The sequence below is a fragment of the Ailuropoda melanoleuca genome, chromosome 4 (assembly GCF_002007445.2).
Source record: "Ailuropoda melanoleuca isolate Jingjing chromosome 4, ASM200744v2, whole genome shotgun sequence".
Classification (NCBI taxonomy): Eukaryota; Metazoa; Chordata; class Mammalia; order Carnivora; family Ursidae; genus Ailuropoda; species Ailuropoda melanoleuca.
In genome coordinates, this window is record NC_048221.1 from 20,556,991 (window position 1) to 20,577,131 (window position 20,141).

The 20,141-nt window shown below is 45.4% G+C and overlaps 3 protein-coding genes across 22 annotated transcripts in view; 1 reads left to right on the top strand and 2 right to left on the bottom strand.

Moving 5' to 3' along the window:
- The window catches only part of NT5DC2 (5'-nucleotidase domain containing 2), an 11,515-nt gene extending 9,203 nt beyond the window's left edge, over positions 1-2,312 (bottom strand). Inside the window, exons 1-2 of the mRNA XM_034657214.1 lie at positions 2,169-2,312; positions 181-340 (exon numbers count right to left, since the gene is read on the bottom strand). Coding sequence (XP_034513105.1) covers positions 181-340; positions 2,169-2,312 — 304 coding nt within the window. The remainder of the gene's footprint in view (positions 1-180; positions 341-2,168) is intronic.
- SMIM4 (small integral membrane protein 4) lies at positions 2,097-8,040 on the top strand. Its single transcript, XM_002918996.4, has 2 exons — positions 2,097-2,461; positions 5,911-8,040. The coding sequence occupies exons 1-2, from the start codon at positions 2,311-2,313 to the stop codon at positions 6,000-6,002; spliced, it is 243 nt and encodes an 80-aa protein (XP_002919042.1). The 5' UTR covers positions 2,097-2,310; the 3' UTR covers positions 6,003-8,040.
- A 1,140-nt stretch (positions 8,041-9,180) lies between these two features.
- The window catches only part of PBRM1 (polybromo 1), a 115,371-nt gene continuing 104,410 nt past the window's right edge, over positions 9,181-20,141 (bottom strand). For 13 of the 20 annotated variants that reach the window (XM_034658439.1, XM_034658437.1, XM_034658435.1 and 10 more), the window contains 4 exons: positions 17,295-17,450; positions 14,089-14,159; positions 13,760-13,976; positions 9,181-12,014 (listed from right to left, as the gene is read on the bottom strand). In XM_034658439.1, the coding sequence (XP_034514330.1) occupies positions 11,842-12,014; positions 13,760-13,976; positions 14,089-14,159; positions 17,295-17,450 (617 nt within the window). In that variant the 3' untranslated portion in view covers positions 9,181-11,841. The remainder of the gene's footprint in view (positions 12,015-13,759; positions 13,977-14,088; positions 14,160-17,294; positions 17,451-20,141) is intronic. The other 7 variants (XM_034658451.1, XM_034658450.1, XM_034658448.1 and 4 more) reach the window with 1 other exon arrangement.

Below are 20,141 nucleotides of genomic sequence, written 5' to 3' on the forward strand. Positions count from 1 at the left end.
CCCCCCCCGGTTCTCTCTCTCCCTCTCCGCTCCCGGGTCCTCCTGCCCTCTCCCCATCCCCCCTCCCTGCCCTCCAGACCTCAGCTCCGCCGCCGCTCCCCGCCAGTCCTGCGCCGAGGGTCCCGTACCCCGCAGACCAGAGGCCGGCCCGTTTCACTCTAGCGAATAAAGAGCCCTTACCTCGCGCCGCCCGGTGCCAGCCCCACGCCGGGTGAGACCCCGGGACCCGCAGAGACCCGCAGCGCCGCCGACGCCCGCTGAAGCTGCCCCTCCTTGCTTCCTCCCTGTACCTTACGCAGGTGACCACTTTTAACTCGGAGAAGGACGACCGAGCGGTGCTCTGAAGAGCAGTGGGCCCGGGTCACTGCATCTGCCTGGTTCTGACCTCAGCAAATGGTCTACCGACCCCACTCTCCGCTTCCCCGCACAGCCTCCCCCCCGCCCTGCTCCCCGTGCCGAGGTCTTTTCTAGCCATGTCTCCAGACTCTCCATCGAAATTCTGCATTCCTGCTTGCAGCCACTCTCCACCTGTTTTTCTTTTACTTAGAGCTGTTTCCTGATCCGCATGCGTACCAGGCCGTGCACTGGGCGCAGACGAGGCCAACTTGGCACCCGTGTGCCCTGGTTGTGGGGAGCTGGCTAGCTGGACGCTCTGTGTTCCTTGGGGTGCTCCTCCTGGTTTAAGGGTGTATGTGTGCATTTGAATATCCACTGCACCTTGGCTGAGAACCTACATACGGTGGGCCAGATCTTGGGCCAGGAGCTGGGGTGGGATGGAGGCGAAAGAGTAGGCCCATGGGAGCCCAGCTGAACTAAGAAGACGTTGGGGGACCTGTCCACATATAAGCCTCTTCAGGGCGGGAGATGGGTGCCCCACGGTGACAGGCTCCCAGAGCCACCAAGAGAAACTGGAGTGAGCTTCCAGCCAGTGTGTGCACTGTGCATGGAGCTTGGTAGGGTAGGCCCCAGGAGAGGGCAGGTGATCCGGGAAGCAGCTCTCACCCCTCCACTCAGCATCACACGCTGTGACCCTTGCCAGGGGCCCTGCTTGCTTTCTCCTCCTTTTCCAGCCTATTTTTGTATATTTTGTGTTCACATCACCAAACTTTTTTTATTGACTTCAAATTTTCATTTGATGTTCTTAGATTGTGTAATATTTGTCTCCCTTCTCAAAGATAGGCCCCTGTTGTTTTTTTAGCCTTAGGTAATGAGGTGACCATCCTTTACAGCAAGCAAGGGACTCAGCGAGGGTGAAGGCTCTGGAGTCAGAGCTCTGCTTCTACCTGGCTTAATCTCTTAACTTCTCAGTTTCCCACCCATAAAAGGGGATGATGTAAATAGAGGGGATTTCTGGAATACATGTAAAGAGCTGGCACCCAAAAAATCATTTACACCACCATCATCATCCTATTTTAGCTAATGATGATTGACCACTTACTATGCTCCGGGCATTGTGTTAAGTGTTTTATTTGCATTACCTCTAAATCCTCACAGCATCAAAGCAAAGGCCCCCATTTTGTGGAGCAAGGAATGTGGTTTCAAGTCCCTGTTCTTGAGCCACTCTGCTCTTCTGTGATTATTGCGAATAAGGAGGTGACCTACAAGTCCCTGCACAACGGTAAGTGCCCCATACAGAATAGTTTTTATTAATATCAGGGTTATTTGTCACAAGGTGATTGCTTGGACTTTTGTGATAATGATAAAGTTCAGCTTTCAAGAATGCCTATCAAATTCTGTTATTTTTAGAATTCTAGTCATCAGTCACGACCCCGAAATAAATGCATAAAAGCATTGCATAATTGCATTTTAGAGTAAAATGCGGTACACGTTTCGTCCATCAGAGAGGGTCATCACTCTACCAGGACTTTAAGAAAAAAGATGGCGGTGGCAGAGTAGGGGGTGCCGCTGCCAACTCGGAGCGCCGGCTTGCGAGGGGGAGGTCGGGGCGGGGCCGGGTCGACGCCACGCGGGAGGCCCCGCCCCCTTGGGCCACCCCGCCTCCAGAGCCGCGGCGCCTGCGCCAGCTCCCTCAGGCTCGGTTCGGCCTTACGGAGCACGCGCGCTCCACCGCATTCGGATTGGCGGATCCGCGCGCCCCACGGCACTCTGATTGGTGGCCACCCAGGCTCCGGTCGGGGGCTCCGCGCTCCAGTCCTTCAGCTCGGCACCGGCCGGCCGCGGCGCAGGGCAGGGCTAGCAACGCAACCCGACCTTCGGACTCGGCTGTAACTGTGCGCTCCAGGCCGGGGGCTGGGGCAGCTCCCGTCGCTCCCGGTTCCGCCGTACCCCTCTCCACGACCTGGGTCGGGCATGTTTTCCAGGGCCCAAGTGAAGCGGGTCCTGCAGCGGGTGCCCGGGAAGCAGCGATTCGGCGTCTACAGGTTCCTGCCCTTTTTTTTTGTCCTGGGAGGAACGATGGAGTGGATCATGATTAAACTGCGTGTGGGCCAGGAGACCTTCTGTAAGTGGGGGTGCAGCAGCGTCCGTCTCATTTCAGGAAGGCGGGAGGCGGCTAGGGACCCGTTTTCCTGGGGGACAGTCTTGGGTTGCAGACCGCTCATTCCATTTAGAGCACTGAGCTGCCTTTACCGTGGTCAGAAGGGCAAGTACGGTTCCATTAGCGGCTCGGGCTGTCTTGTAAGCTGGGCGACTAAGGCAGGCACATTGGCGTCCAACCTTGAGACCGTCCCTGCGCTTTCAGGGGAGAGCACATGACTCCACGCAGGACGCTCCTGCTCTCAAGCCTGCCCCTCGTCCCTGTAGGCCGGTGACGTTGTTTGGTCCTAAGGAACAGACTCGCGGGCAGCACCGTAGAAGGAAGGGAGTGGGATCCTGAAGATTCATGGAAACTCCTAATTGGCCAGCCCTCTTCTGGATTCTTCAGTCCAAACCCTGGAAGGAGCCGGTCTGCCTGGCCTACTTACTTACCACTGTCTTTGCCGGGCAGAGTCATTGGCACCAGGGCCGAGCACTGTGGAAAGAACGGCTTTCGCCTCTAGATTGCGACTGAGGTCCAGAGCACTAGCTCTGGAAAGGCCGGTTCCCCTTATGGGCTTTCTCACCCCGTGGGTCCTTTCTGCTTTATCCCTCTCTAGAAACATGTATCACTTGTGAATGGCCTGCCCTTATTTTTTTAAAAAATTCTTTTAAAAAAGATTTTATTTTTGAATCTCTGCACTCAACATGGGGCTCAGATCCACAACCCTGTGATCAAGAGTGGCATGCTCCACTGACTGAGCCAGCCAGGCACCCCCCAACCCTTTTTTTTTTTTTTTTTAAGATTTTATTTATTTGACAGAGAGAGACAGCCAGCGAGAGAGGGAACACAGGCAGGGGGAGTGGGAGAGGAAGAAGCAGGCTCCCAGCGGAGGAGCCTGATGTGGGGCTCTATCCCAGGACCCTGGGATCATGCCCTGAGCCGAAGGCAGACGCTTAACGACTGAGCCACCCAGGCGCCCCACCAACCCTTATTTTAAAAACATTGTTACATTAGTGTTTTCCAAAGGTATTTAGTCTTTTTGTTTATCCGTTCATCAGTATTCAGTGAGCACGCATGAGAGTATATAATGAACAAGGCAGAGTCCCCACTCCAGAAGAGCTCTAATGGCAGAGACCCATCATAAAGACAGTTACTATTAAGTGTGATCAGTGCTGTGAGGGGAAGTGTGTGTGTGTGGGACAATGGTAGTCTTGGGTGCAGGTACCTCAGTTGGATCAGATGGTGCAGGGAAGGCATCTGGGAGTTACCATGTCAGGCGGGACCTGAAGATTGACTGAGTAGGTCAGCCAGATGAGGGGAATGTTTGTGGAGTTGAAAGTGTCTCATGCTAGTGGCAAGAGCAGACATGGGGCCATGGTGTGAATGTTTACTGTGTTTGAGGGACTGCGGGTGAGCGGAGTGAGGGACGAAGTGGTTAGAAATGTGCCTGGGCAGGGCCACAGAAGGACTGAAGAACCAAGAATATACCCAAAGGATTGAAGGGTTTTAAGCAGCAGTGGATTAACACAGGAGAATGGCTTCTAGTGGAGAGGAGGCGAGAATACTTAGGCTGTGTGGTTGTTCGGGTCTGAGATGGTAGCCTGGTTGGGTGGGGACAGACAGGATGCCAAGGAGTGAGTGGAGTGGAGAGACACCTGGGAGGTGGTACTAACAGGGCCTGGTGATTGAGTGGACTCAGGAGATGAGACTTCTGGTAGGATAGTTGGTGTGGTGCAGGGGGGACACTGGGAGGACAGTCTGGACTCTGTTTTGGACATGCGAGGGTGGAGATGGTTATACAGATTTGAAGCTCAGGAGGCAGATCTGGGCCGTGGATCTGGGTTTGTGGGTCATTGGAAAGCAGATATGTAATCAAAGTCAGAGTCAAATCCCAACATTTTAAGGGTGACTGGGAGTGGCCAGAGAGGCAAGGAGGGAAACCAGGAGGGTTTATCACAGAAGATAGGAGGTCCAGGAAGTCTGACTATGCGAATGGGAGGTCAGCCCTCCTTTCCACACCAGGAGACTTGGAAGATGTGACGATGCTGGTCAGGAAAGGGGAGTGGAGAGAGGCTGTAGAGAAGTGGCTCTTGAGAAGGTAGGACAGGTTGGGATCAGAGCAGGGCCATAGGAGTAGCCCTTGGAAGTTAGCTGGAGTAGTTCTTTACTGATGACTGTGTGAAGAAGTTCATGGCCATCTGGGGGTGAGTTGAAGGGTCAGGGTCATGACTGAGGAAACAGGATTATTAGGCATCACAGTGGGCCCAGTTAAATGCATTGGTTGGCCCCAAGTGCAAAGCAAGCAGAGAGTAAGATGGAGGAGGGCAGTTGGATGAATCTGTAGTTGGAGTTTTGAAGGTGTGTCAAGAAGCTGATATTGATAGAAGGGAATTGCAGCTGGTTTGAGCAGTTAGAGAGAACAAGTTGGGGCTGAGGGGCTTATTCAGGGGCCAGGTGCCTGGGGAAGAAGTAATAGAGGTCCTAGGACAGAACGACTAGAAAGTAGCAGAGGTTGTGGTCAGAGCAGGATGAATTTATTACTTCCGAGAGCACTGCAGGTAGACGGCAGAAGCTGACTGGAGAAGTCAAGGAGGTGAAGGGGCTAGTGCTTCATCCCCATGGTGGGTGCTGTTGTCTGGGAAGATGGCACAGGACAGGTCAAGCAGCCTGAGCTAAATGCCAGTGTTTTCAGCGATTGGAGGGGGGAGTAGAGAGCAGGTACCCACGCAGAGAAGACTGGGGCAGATGCAAAAGCCGCCAAGAAAGGGTGGAGAATCAGCAGTGTGGAAGAGCAGCAGCCGAGAACAAGGGAACTGACCTCACCTCCCTACCTGAGTTCCTGGGTGTGGGTGAGGGAGCTGCAGAGAGCCTGGGGCAAGAAGTGCCTTTGAGGCACTTCAGTTAATGATGATTTCAGAGAAAATAGACATTTTGTGGGGCGGGGGGGGGGGCAGGCAGGGAAGGAAATGAGGAAGGTCTTAAAACATTGCTAAGAGGTGTGCTAGGACATGATCCTATCTTTGAAGACATGGACTCTTACCATGCTATTGAAGTCCAGAGCTGTATTAACATAGTCCTCATTTAACTCATTATTTTTTTATTTTTAAAGATTTTGTCAGAGAGAGAGAGCGTGCACAGGCAGGAGGAGCAGCAGGCAGAGGGAGAAGCAGGCTCCCCGCTGAGCAGGGAGACCAATGCAGGACTCCATCCTAGGACCCTGGAATCATGACCCGAGCAAGCCGAAGGCAGATGCTTAACCGACTGAGCCACCCAGGGGCCCCCCAAGTTTTGTTTTAAATGTTTATTTTGGCGTTGAGTTAAACAGTGAGATTCAGAAATAGCTGACAGACCTAGGCTGTTGGTTAAATTAGATCTGAGTACCTTTAATTCCTGTTTCTTAAAAGTCTAAGTAAAATTTTTATTTGACACAGATGATGTCTACCGTAGAAAAGCCTCAGAACGACAGTATCAGAGAAGGCTGGAAAATGCATCAGAGACTGAACTTCAGCCATCAATAAAGTGAATACGAAATTCACTACTGATTTCAACTCCTTTGAAAATGTACTTCTCAGATCTCTTGTTCTTATTCAGAACTGCCTTTACAAAGAATTTTAATAGTTTTCCTGTCTGCTTCAATACTTCCCAAGTCACTGCTGGACAGCACTTATTGGAAAAACCATTTCCTCCTGAAACACACCTGACCATTGAATCTATTCCATGAAATATTTCTTAAACAATTCAAGGATCAAGCAGGATGCTTTTTAGTACAGTCTGAATTGTTTGTGAAGTCTTTTGTTTTAGGCAACAAACTGATAACCTTATTTACTTTTTTGCAGCATTCAGATTTAATCATGGACGTAAAATCTCTATTACAAGATTATTTAAACCAGGATAATGATGCAGATTACATTTCTGCCAGCTACCAATCTGTCACCATTGTGTGAGGGTGGTGGGAATTCCTGACCACACGTTACTCAGGTCAGGTGCTCTTGTGAACAGAAATAACTCCTTCCTTTGCCTGTCCCCACTAACATACAAGGGCTGGACCTCCATGAGGACTCCAGAGGGGACAGGCTTCACACCTGAGATGAAGACGTGCTTTCCTCCAGCTGCTAAAGATAAAGATACTGCTGCTTTCCTGAGAAAGTGGACCTTCGCACTGAGAAGCAACCATAAAACCACCATAGACTTCAGCTAAGTCAGAGGCAGAGGCTCAGTCTACTGGGGAGTGATTTTGTAATTTGACCCAGAGTAAGTCTGGGTCAGCTGACAGAAAAAGCAAAGGCTTTATCCATTTTTTTTCCTTTTAATCCATGCTTGATAACTACAACCAACATCTACTCAAACAAGAACGTATCTATATATTAAAGAAGGCTAAGTTTCACAGTGGTTTCGAATGATTGCTCATGAATATACAGAAGCAGATGCTTAAGGCCACAGGGTATTCTCAAGTGAGAGATCTCTGCCACAAACATACCTTCCCAAGTTTTTCTAGGGTTTTTTCTAATTTAAGTTAGTCCATTGATGTTAGAACCAATTCAGTATAAGTAGCAAGCCACCGACTACTCAGATCCCCTTCAAGCACTACCCGCACCAGCTCAGATCACTGCGCAGAGATGTCTTGAGTGTGAAGACCAGTCTGAGCCACAGCACCAGGGAGAAGGAGGAAGTTCTCCTGTGCACTTGTGTGCCTAGAGAGTTCCTACTGAACCTACCCTCATAGGCATTTTAGTGGTTTAACTGCAGCATAAGGAATTAAATTGTGGTAGGATTCTCCCAGTTATATGGCCTTATTCCATGTTTCCCCCACCCCAGTTTTAGTTTAGTATTGAGACAGAGAGAGAATATGTAATTTACACCTTTTACAAAGGAAAGTTGTACATGCTAATAAAACCATCAGCTAACTTCTGTGTCTGCTGTGGGTTCCCTCCCTGGCCCACCTCCCCTTCTGCACCCCAGAGGGAATCACTAGCTACAAATTCATGTTTAACCTTCCGTAGAGTTTTCTTTTTAAAATATATATTAAAGTGCTGATTTACTGAAGGACAACAAAACTTTGAAGATGATAAATGTCTCACTTCAAGGCAGGGAGACTGGCAAGCAATTACTGCGTTAAATCAAAGATACTTTCAGAGCACATTAGTCTGCATGCTAGAGAGTAAAAACTAACCTTTGTTAACCGAGGTGAAAGCTTTTTAACTTCACCTCAAAACAGATTTTAACCCTTCTATTACAGAATATGACTCTGACTTATCAGACACAGGAACTATTAAGGGAACTTTTAATAACCTAAAAAGCAATGCTCTTATATGCTGATTATAGAACTACAGTGCCCCCTAGTGTAAACTACAAGGCAAAACATTTATTAACCCATATTTTAAAAACCGTATTTCTAGAATGACAAAAATTGAATTAGCATTTTTTGCTTGAAATCTACTTCCATTGTGGTGTTGGGTAAAGAATGTGGGCTTTGGAGCCTCACTTTATCAAATGAACTGATAGGGAAACTTACTCAGGTACACAGTAAATCTTCAATAAATGAGAGCTAATCTTGATCCGTCTAACGGTCCTATTCTGGAAGTCTCCAACCCCCCCCCCCCCCCCCCCCGCCCTCGCCACAGCAAAGCATGGTTTATTGAGCAATAGCAAAGTGAAAACACAAAGCTCCCGGGGAGGGAGGGGACCCGAAAGGATTGCCCTCTATTCTGGAAGTCTTGCCTAAATCTCAGATCTTAAACACGTTGATCTCTCTTCCTCTCTTTTCGTAAATCTGAATTTTTCACACCAAGTTACTTCTCTTTAAAAAAGTACACATCTGGACCATGGTGTTTTCCAAAGCAATTCTCTTCTAGAAAAGCAGTATAGTATCCGTTTGTACTCTTCACACATGTGCATTAAATTTGGGATTTCTTGCCACATTTAAGTGCAACCCACAAGATACCAATGCCACATCTATTCTGGGGATAGAAGTAGTCTATTCATTTGTTCAGTTCTGAACTTTCATTCAGCTGATCTAGCACACTTCCAAACCAAAAAGGAACAGAGTACCACTCAGCAGTATTTGTTTGCTCACAGTGTTCAGTGGGAATGTTTAACTATTCATCAATGATTATTCAAAATATGCTCGTGAGCACAGATGGCAGTACAGCCCTGAACACTTAGGGGTACAGAGCCACAGGGATTTGCAAAGTGATATTAGAGGAAAACAGTTGGTTGATTTTTACCAACACTTCTATTGAAAGTGTGGTCATGTTTTTAAGGACTTACAGCATGTTAAAGACACACCTGGGCCACTGGTCTCTCCTGGCCGCAGACAGCTGTTTGAAAGGGCTTACACTTGCTTTATGACACAAGACATGCTTTTCTTACCTTCCACCATCAGTGACTCTACAGTTTTAGTTTCAACCTGTATTTCTGCCCACGATGAGGACATGTTAGGAATTCCTTGCCTGCCTGCCTGTGAGGCTTGGCGTGTGGCACGTCGAGCTGCAGTGTGACTGCATTCGGCCTGCGCTAATGGCAGCCTCAGCCCTGAACCAGGGTCTGCTACTGACTTTTGCCTCCACCCGAGCAGCTTTGTTCCCTTAAATTGGCGGCTATACCCCTGTCAGCATAGAGTCCAGGCTTGCAGGAATTAAACCGGCTTGAACCTAACATCTGACACAAGCTTTAACAGAACAACCAAACCTGGTTAATCCAAATCACTTTGCAAACTCCATTTTTATTTGGATTAAAAAGCTTTAAATGAACAAACATATGATACATACATGTTATAAGACTAGTTACCACTTAAACCTCCTTTGATACAGAAATTAGAATAAACCAAGTTTTAATTAGGTCTGAAATGTTCAAGCTCAGAAGTCAACAACACCAGTTTGAGATTTCACACAAAGAAGTGTCCCCTTTCAGTTCTTCATAGGAAGACAAGGGTGGGTTCAAAAACAAAGCAGTTCAAAGGTCTTTTAAATCAGTTGGCTGACATACTATTTTAAACCTATAGGTTTTCCCCCAAATAAACAAAATTCTTTTCCACATGAACTTACATTTTGAAAACATTTACGCCATTAAACTTTCTAAGCCATATCACTAATTCCTAAAATTCATGGGGGAAAAAAAAAAAGATAGTATATAGTTCACTTGTACTTTCTTAAGTCAGGACATTTAAAAAAAATTTTTTTTTTTACTTATTTTTTTTGGGAAGATGGCTGACCTCAAATCTTATATCCTAAATATTAAGTGACATTCTCCAAGTTAATATACAGAAAGACATGATTCTAAAATAAATACATAGATTTTTTTTTTTTAAACTTAATTAGGGCCTGCCTACCGGCCCCCTGGCCCGGCTCTGCACCGCCTTAGGGAAGCCCCTGGTTGGACCTATGGTTTCTACAGCACCTCTAGACACTGGGAAGGAGCCCGGAGGAGGAGTGCCCCAGCTTCTAATGCCTCACCTAGCCCACAGTGAAGAGTTTTTAGAGGCTTCCCAAAGAAGTCTCATCCAGACCTTAAAAGGGAAATAAAATGGGTGCATGAAATAAATAAATAACTTAACCAAAATTAGATTTCAGGTTCTTTGGTGTAATTCAAGATGCCTAGAAATAAAATAATCTGATTGTATTATACAGTCCATGATGATTCAATGGCCCAAATAACTAGGAACTTGAAGATTTCTTTATCTGATTCAGTTTAACAATAAGGTACTGACATACTATTGCAATACATTTTTTAAAATTCAGAATTATTTAAAATACTTGATGCAAACTGAGATCCAGTGGTTGACTATAGGCAATTAAGTTACAGGGCCTCCTGTATTTAAAGTATCTAGAATACAAGAGACTTATTTCCATTCTACACACTTTTGTCCCCATGATTTAGTAAGAATGGCAATTAAATATCCAGGTATTGATTCATAACAGATTAAAAGAAAAAAGTATCCTGTGAGAGTCACTCTCTCAATTTACAAACAGCAAGGGAAGCTCCACCAAAATGGCAACAGTCTTGTTACAAAAAAACCAGGTTTCAAAACCTCAAGTGGAACCCAGGTGTGGTGCTTTTCTACCTGTCTGCGCATCATACGCTGCCTCCAGATGTTCATTCTAGGCTCACATGAAAGAGAAAGGGTCAACCCCAAGTGTTTGGGATCCATAATGGTCTTTTTAAGTGAGTATTTTCTTAGATTATAATTACTTTCTCCTGAAATTCAAAAGCACAAGTTAAATTTAAAAAACATTTTAGAAAGCCTTCAATTTCTGGTTGAGAATTACAACGCTGAAACTTAGAAGGAAAAAAATGCCACATCTGGTGAGGAAATAAAGATACGAAACATACTTGCATATGTAGACAATCTACACTTTTTTACATTTACGCTTCTGACACAGCTCATATCTGGTTATGCACTCCCTTCCCTATGTTAGGTGTTAGGTTTAAAAAATAAATCACCTCTATGCACACCTCAATGTCAATGCTTTCTTCAAGGTGAACTTCGACGTTTCAATATAAGAGATTTAAAATGTTAAATCATCTAACAAGCATAGGCATACATTGTGAAATCAATATAAATAGATCAAAAGTACCCTTAAACTTACCTGCCAAGACTAAAGATAATTCAGGGTTGTGCACATGTTCTGCAAGAATAACTGACACCACAGCTGCCTAACAGCCCAGAACCTGTGCCCCCCGCCCAGGTGTGTGGGAGCTGCACCCGCTGCACAAGGGTGCACAACACCGACTTCAGATGTCTGCAGCAAGTCTCTGAGTTAACAGAGCAAACGTGCCAGGTCTGCCAAACACCTGTAACCTAAAATAACCACCTTTCACTTCACCTGTAAAAAACAGCTTCTGCCGAAGCGGCTTAAGATACTCAGGTACGTGAAGCAGACACCAGTGCACTCCCCTCTGTAAGATGTAAACTAGGACCAACTTCACATTTCATTGTCAACTTAAACTAATCTGTAAACTCTCGTGCGTATTTTTTTTTCATTTTGTTTGTTCTTTTATAAAAAAACAAAACCAAAAACCAAAACCCCAAGCCAAGACAAAACCTTTGATGGTTTCAGTTCCATGGCAACAAGTAAAAAGATAAAACTCCAAGTCTACATATATAACCAATTATGAAACTGGTTTTAAACGAAGGAAACATATGCAAAAAAATCTCTGTGTATTTGATAAAGTCAACTTAATATAACAAAAACAAATTGAAATAGCTTATTAAAAGTGTCCTTATATAAAAATGGCCTTGTGATGTACAGTAAAATGCAATAAAAATTATCATCCTTTGTTCCTCCCCCCACCCCCAGTAACTAAAATGGCTACTGTTCCACAAAACTCTTTATGCTTCTATAAAAGAAACGTAATTGATGTGATTAAAGGTTTTCTAGATTGTATGCTTGGCGAATGTTGAGGGTGTCTCGGAGCATCAAATCCCGAAGGCGCCAGAGGGCATCTGCCATGGTGGTGTGGGCCCCTTTACTTTTCAGCCAGTGAGAGGGGAGGCGGCTCTCCTGTTCTTTTGACAAATGGACATCGCGCCTTCGAGCTGAAAATTAAAATGCACACAAGAGAAATAAAAGTAGGAATTTTAAGGTAACAATTTCCCCCTCAGACCTAAGGTCTGATTATTTATTAAAACATATAACATTCATTATTGACTAAGTATTATGAATTTTAACTCCACAGAGTATTTCCAAGCAAATGTCTTCTATCATTTTATTAGGCATCATCGTTTTTAAAAATTTTAGAAATTTTCTAATTTATAATAATGACTTCACAAAAGAGCTGCACAATATAACATAATTCTCTATGAATGGGAACATAAGATTTGCACAAACACCTAAAAGATCAGATCACTAATACTGTGTCGCAGGCAGAACTGATGATTAATAATTTCTTCAGGGGCGCCTGGGTGCCGCAATCGGTTTAAGTGTTCAACTCTTGGTTTTGACTCGGGTTGTGATCTCAGGATCATGGGATCCAGCCCCCCGCTGGGCTCCACGCTCAGGGTGGAGTCTGCTTGAGACTCTCTCTCCCTCTCCCCTCCCTCTGCCCCTCCCCACTGCTCTCTCTCTCAAATAAATAAATCTTTTAAAAAATTAATAATTTCTTCAGTGTTAATGAAAGTTCCTAAAAAGGTAAATGTGAGGAAAGGGAAAACATACCTATTATTCTGAAAGAAATTAAATGATCAAATTTGGTTTAGAAATGAAGAATGAGAGGCAGGTGGATGGCTCAGTCAGTTAAGCATCTAACACTTGATTTTAGCTCAGCTCATGATCTCATGGATGAAGACCTCGGGGTTGTAAGATCAAGCCCCACATTGGGTCCTGCACTCAGCATGGAGTCTGCTTGAGATTCTCTCCTCCTCCCCCTCCCCCTGCTCCTGCACTCTGGCACTCTCTAAATAAAGTCTAAAAAAAAAAAAGAAGAAATGAGGAATGATGAGTAGGAACTTTTACCTTTCTTTCCAGAAACCAGCCAAGTCATTTTATTTATTATATTTTATTTTATTTTATTTTATTTTATTTTATTTTATTTATCTTATCTTATCTTATCTTATCTTATCTTATGGGGGAGAGGCAAAAGGAGAAAAAATCTTAAGCAGGCTCACCACCCAGTGTGAAGCCTGACATGGGGTTCCATCTCACGACCCAGAGATCATGACCTGAGCCAAAATTAAGAGTCAAGACACTTAACCAACAGAGAGCCACCCAGAGCCCCAGGCAAGTTATTTCAGTATGTACTGAAAACACATTAAGTCCACTGAACTAAATAAGTAACTGAATAGGTTAACTGAAACAGGTTTTCCAACATTTTTTTCTTTTTGAAAAGTTGAACTGGAGGAATTTTTTTAAAGATTTTATTTATTTGACAGAGAGCAAGGGGCAGGGGGCACGGCAGGCCGAGGGAGAAGCAGACTCCCCGCTGAGCAGGGAGCCTGATATGGGGCTCCATCCCAGGACTCTGGAATCATGACCTGAGTCAAAAGCAGATGCTTAACTGGCTGAGCCACCCTGATGCCCCTGAACTGAAAGAATTTTTAATTTACCCAAATGCATCTACACTAATGCCCAAATGCCTAAAGAAGAATTAAAAAATTCAGAACATACTTAAAAAGATAGCAGTGATATTTATGACAAAACTTAGAAATTCAGCAAAAACCCCATTTTTAGTGTGTGATGTCAATGTACAAAAAAGCTTTCTAAACGAAAAATGGATATCTATCCCACAATATAATGCCAACAGCAGTGAGATTTCACAAATCTCGTTGAGAAGGACTCTCCTTACCTGCCAGGGTTTGGTCCCACTTGCTAATGCTGTTGGACTCAGCACTGAGTCCTTCAATGTATTTCAGGTAGGCCTCTGAGTGCAGAAGCCGTTGTGTCTTCGGTGGGGGGGCCACAAACATGGGCGTTGTTGGCTGCTGTATGACAGGGGGGGCAGCTGGATGGGGGCCAGGATACGGAGGTGGTGCCTGCTGCCCTGGAGGCCCCAAAACTCCTACCTGAAAGAGCACAGAGCACATGATGAGGGGAAAAAAATACCTGACACATGCTCTGAGAAAGAGGGTAACATGAATTCTGTCAAGTCCTAGAAAATCCAACTGGGAGGCTCACCTGCTGTCCGTATGGACTTCCGCCTGGTGCTGGAGTCCCCACCATAGGGGCCACTCCTTGGTTCATCACACCTATAATTCAGAATGCAATGGCAAAGTTAGAGGCTCTGCGTTGAGAGGACTACTGAAAAACTACTGATAAGAAATGATGCCATTTATAATGTAAACCTATGGATCTCTGTCCTTGAATTTTTGTGGACAGGAACCCTACGCACCCAAAATGGGATGCAGCATTCACACAGAAAATTCACATTCTGTTGTTTTCTAGGTATTTTAAGTATAATGCTAGTACAGCCTGTCAGATGTGCATTAATTATTCATGGCTTAGAAATGCTCTGACCCCTACATAAAATTCTAGTATTCCCTTAGGTAAGCTGTAGTTGGACTATATCTCTGCTTTCAAAGTATTTTTCTTCTGATAACACATTTTCCTGCAAGTGAAGCCCAGGTTTCATTTTGGCAGTAATGGTACTGCAGTCGGGCTTGGCAGCAGGGCACAAGGGAAGAGGCTGTACAAGGGCACAGTTCACTGAGCCCCGTGGAGACTGGAGGCACATCCCTGCTGCCCTCTCACAGGCCCCCAGCACCTCTGCTTCTAACAGGAGTCACTAATGCTGGCAGACAGGACACTCCCATCTGGTAGAGCGGTACTGTGAAAAGGATCGTCTGGAAGCAGATCAGCCCCGCCGCTGTCACTTCAGATGCAAAAATGACAAAGGGAAAGACGTTTCATGGTACTTGGTACTCTACTAATAATTCGTACTCAGTACCTGCTAATAATTCTGTAAACTTCCCTTGATGATTCCTCACAAACAATTTCTGTCCCATAGGTACTAGCTGATAATGGTTACATGTCCTAAATTTAGTGTCTGGGGCAGTTGCAATCTCAGGACCGTCCATTCACTGATCAGATGCTGAAATAAGCAAGGGTCCCGGTTCATTAAAAACTAATAAGATATAGCTGAGAAACCCTGGTGAGCTGCTGTTTAAACTTTCAACAAGTCCCGCTGGGTGCAAAGAAGGATCAAAAGGAGCTCACTTCATATACTAGTTTCTTTGGATTTGCAATGCTGCTATTTTGGCCAGGCAGAACCAATCCGCTATTCTAAGGTTCAGAATTGCTAAAGGCCACTTCTGGGAAGTATCAGATATTTGTTAGAGAGGAAGTAATAAGTAAAAATCAACTTTTTGTTCACAAAGCAGGGATTTTTATAAGTACCCAGAAGTTTACTTGGATCCCCATCGCAGGATCCCCATGATTATTTGTGACTGGTTTAAGAGGTTGTGGTGGGTAAGCTGCTGCTCCAGCAACATATTAACAACCCCCGTGCACCCGCCACCCAGGACACTCACTCTCCTCAGATCCCACAACACAGGGGGCCTCCCTGAGCTGCCTTTCTCAAGTTTTGCAGGGCACAAACAACTCAGCAATTCCCTCTGCTTCCTGTCTACAAATGCCATGCGAGGGGGTAGCCAGTGAGAATGTGGGCTGAATCCCCAGAGACCCTGGAGTCCTCCTCTCCTCAAAGCTTGAGCAGATGTGTGTGTGTACGTGTATGTGCATGCGCGCGTGTTGAGTGCACTTCCCTGCTTCCTGTTTACAGATGCCATGCAAGGAGGAAGTCAGTGAGAATGTGGACTGAGTCACCAGAGTTCCCTGAGTCCTCTCCTCAAAGCCTAAGCTGACAGGTGCCTCTGTGTGTGTGCGCGCGCACGCGTGTGCACTAAGAAGGGTTCTTCCCTGTCTCCCTGACTAAAATCAAGTGTGTGCATGCCTCCTTCAGTTGCAAGTTAGAACCTGAAGAAGGGGAAAGGGACACCGTGTGCCCAGTATCCACCAAAAGGTATCCACTACTTAGAGGGTACTGGCCTTAGATGCGGCTCCCAGTGATACCACCTGCACCTAGAAGTCAACTCCAACCTGGTCTGAGTCAGTCAGACACCCTACGCCAAGGTGAGAGGGCACAGAATGAAGGCCAATTCTACCTGCCACATGGGCACACCCATTTTATGACTGACTTTTGCTGCAAGAGCAACTCACACACAGGCCACCATTTCTATAATGAAGCACCCATTCCCATAAACATTTCCTTTTCTGGGTACATCTGGATCAAACACTTGTGTGTGCGGTTCTGGCCCCTCTCTAAGCAATACTCACAGGAGCGTGGCTGGAGGCTCTAGGCCAAGCCCCCAGGTTCACTCGCCGTAAACACTGCTGGGGGCACCTTTGGGGCACTGTCAGGAACTCCGTATAACCCATAGTACTAGTGTAAGCAAATCTAACATTTCTACATTTTGTCATCCGGGCCAGGCCTTTAGCTGCCATTCTGGAAAATGGACCAAATGCTATTCTAAGTTATCTTCAGGTCACATTCCCTCCAACTAGATTATAGCTAAAGCCCAGCTCTTTTGCATATGATGGCAATTAGTGTGGGAGTCTGTGATTTGCCTTTCACAATATTTCAACTTACTACTTAAAAAGCAAACCTCTAACTCTTCCTGAACTCCATTTATGTGTTTCCACATGAAATAAATTCTGAGCTTCTGTTGACAGATAAATCAGTGTCTGCAGTCAGTAAGGTGGGGCCATGCTGCTCTTTAAAATGTTATGTCATACTTCTTAGGGGACTCACATACAGAAAATGTGTTCATTGCAAATTTGTCCCCCCCCCCTTTTTGTTCCTAGAATGACTGACTGAAGGATTTCATCATCATCAGTGACTCTGCAATCCCCTCAGAAGGGCTGCTGAGAAGCAGGAGATGAAGCAGGAATTCTATATAGAAGACAATCAATCCTTCAGTAAGAATTGAACCAGAGGAAGAAGTGCACTCAGGACCGAAAGTGCTTTTATATGTGACTTGGGACTAGCAATTTGGGACACTTCATTCACTGATAAAGAGGGCGTGACCTTCTAGGCTGAATTTGGCTTTCTGAGCATATGTCAAATTGTCTGAGTGGGGTGCGAGTATGCCTTCCGCCCCGTGGTCTGCTGTGCTGCCACTAGGCAGTCAGGTGCCCGAGGGCACAGGTGCCGAGCTGCCTGCTCAATACACAGGACAGGCCCTGCTGCTGACAGCCCTGGGATTCTCAGTGAGGAACGGCCTGTCCATAGCAGGCAGCAGGTACCTCCTGGAACAACTGGCTGACGGAGGAAAAAAGAGAATATGAAGATGAGATTAATGAGTGAATGAGGATGAAGTTCTTACCCGGTGGTGGGATGCCCGGGAGGCCGGGCACACCTGGCGGAAGATGGTGGGGTGGAGGCCCCCCAGGGTGAAGTGGCTGCATGCTGCCCATGCTAACAAGGCCATCAACTGGGCCCTGCAAAGGTGGAAGGCCTGGCGGATAGCCACCCATCATGCCTTGAAGGACACAACAAATTTCAGACATGCATCATTAACATGCAACATGAGCTAAGTAATAACAAATCCCCCCACATGCACTACCAATGAATAAAGCGCCCTTAGTACTGCATGATATAACGGCAATTAGTGCAATTATTTTGTTGCAATAATGAACAAAATAAAAAGTTACAAATATGAAATCCAACATCTGTGGATGAATTAGTACTTAGTATATTATTATTTGTAGTTATTTTCCCTGGGATAAATACGCTGCATGTTTTCGGTTAAATAATAATAAAGAGGAGTTCCAGTAACGCCTTCCCAAGGTCATGATTATTGCAAGCTGTTCAAACAGAGTGACCAGTTCTGTGACTGCGGTTCTAACTGATCAGTAGAAACCCCTTCACTCCACTCTGCCCACACTCATATGCCTATCATGGGTACACATGAGGGGAAACTGGAATGGAGGGAAATGAGGCGCACAGCCCTGATCACAAAGCATGCTTCTCCAGCTGGGGGCAGGGCGGGATATCGAGAGTTTTTCAAGGCTTCCTCCTCCCTTCTAGCCCCACCACTACTGGTAAAAATGGATCATGCTCAGGCTTGAGCTGGGGAACAGAGAAGAGCCATCACAATGGATGATGTTTCATCTTTAGATCTCAAAACATGTAAAATAAAGATAAAACCTCAACCCTCCCGAGCCAAACTAAGCCCAAGTCACTTGGTAGCGGGCACGCAGACCTCAGAAGGAATAGCTGGAGAATCAGGCTCTGCTGGCATGAGAGAATGCAATTGTCACTTTTGTCTCCGAGTTCACAAAAGCCCTCACATAAATCTTCGGTTAACAGGGAACATTTTAAATGAGGTACAGAATTTCTGTGAACAGAGGCTTTTATTCCTTTATTTTCAAAATGCATCTTCACAACACAAAATATTTTCTGCTGGCTAGGGAAGAGTTTCAAGAAACAAGTATTCTTGGCAAAAGGAGTAAAAGGAAGAAAATCATTTCAAAATGTCAAAAACTCACGTATCAAAAGACCTTTAAAGCCACATGACATTTTTTTAAGCAAGAAAAACAACTTGACTCTTCTGGGATTTGAAATGATCCCAATAAACAGAACGTAAGACTCCCCCCAAAATGCAACCACCTTTGGCCACAGCTTCTTGCACAAAGGGACCTTGAGGGACTGGTGCCAAAGCTCATTTTTATAAAGTACTCGTTGTAGAGGGACCCTGGGAAACAGTGGCAAACTCCAGATTCTAAGGATTTTACTCTTTGACTTTCCTTCAAGGATTATTTGAAAGGTATTTGTTTATAAAAGTTTGTTTAGTCTTCTGAAGCTATAAAACTACTGAAAATTCTGAGACTGATTCAGCCTCTGCTTCGTTAGTCACATCTAAGCTGACTGAAAAACTTATAATTACACAAACCAGAAAAGTGAGTTTTAAATAATACCTCTACACATGAAACAGGATTATGAGTTTCATTTTTTAAAAACGAGAGTTCAGAGAGTAGAAACTACCTTTGTACAGACACTGTCACCTTAAACATAGGAGATCCAAAGCTACCAAACTGCCTTCTAACCACACCACCAGATACAGCTTTTAGGGATAAGTAGGTGGGAGTTTAAGAACGTGAGGAGGCTTTGCTTTCAATTACAAAAGCCCATCTGAACGCAGCCTTCAGGGGCTGTGGTTGAAGAAATTATTAAGAACTGAAAGACATGACACTTGTCTTCATTAAACTGTACTTTGGCACTTATTATCCCAGTCACATGTGTTCAAATGAGCTTTAATGCTTGTAAGCAAAGCTGGTCTCAGACAGCAACAAGGCTATGACTTAGGCCCTAAGCAATCTGTAAACCCATGAAAAATCACCCTCTCAGCTGCAAAGTTCCTGCTGTGGACAAAGACTGGTGCCTGTAGAGAATGCTTGCTTGCCCTTCACTCCCATGGCCCGGAATCTGGGCAGCACATGCTTAATAATGGAACAGGGTCTTTCTAGAAGGGGTCCCACCTCCTCACCCATCAGAGCGCTGTGATGTTATTCCCCCACAGGGAGCTAAAATGCTGCAGCTGCTGTGTTTTAATGTTTTTAGCTGTTTGAATTCATTTTGTTAATGCATCCCCGGGCTTTTTAGTCAAGGGCACAGTGCTACAATATCACATATCAAACAGAACAAAACAGGATGCCAACGAGGGAATTCTAACTTTCAAAGTCCCCATGTTCAAGGCCTGATTTCTAAAACCCTCTGGAACCCCGTTAACCAAAATGGGCCATGGAATAGAGCAGGCGATTATGAGATTTGTTAGATCAACATCAGTTACACTGAAAGTACTGAAAAGCCATGATTCAGATGTGCTCTGGCGAGTGCAACTGCTGAGTTCAGCGACAGTGCATCTGAGAACTTGCCATCACAAAAGGTAGGAGCGACAATGGAAAAGTTATCCTATGCTACTCTTCCTTAAAAAGCAAATACAAAAAAAGCAAAAACAAAAACAGCATCCCAATGAGCCTGCCTTGAACAACACTATCATAGACTCCCTGCGAAAAGAGGTCAGACTGCTTGCCTAAGAAGACACTCAGGTGGTTTGTATGGACCTCACCAGGCTTAGGGAGATCACGAAGGAGGCACCCGAGAAGTGGTCTACAGGCTTCTCACTGGAGACAGGTCAGACAAGGATATTCGATTCAAGAATAGCCAAATT

Coding starts and splice junctions, on each gene's coding strand:
- SMIM4 (XM_002918996.4), top strand. CDS start 2,311: ATGTTTTCCAGGGCCCAAGTGAAGCGGGTCCTGCAGCGGGTGCCCGGG. Junction 2,462..5,910: donor TGTGGGCCAGGAGACCTTCT/GTAAGTGGGGGT, acceptor TATTTGACACAG/ATGATGTCTACCGTAGAAAA.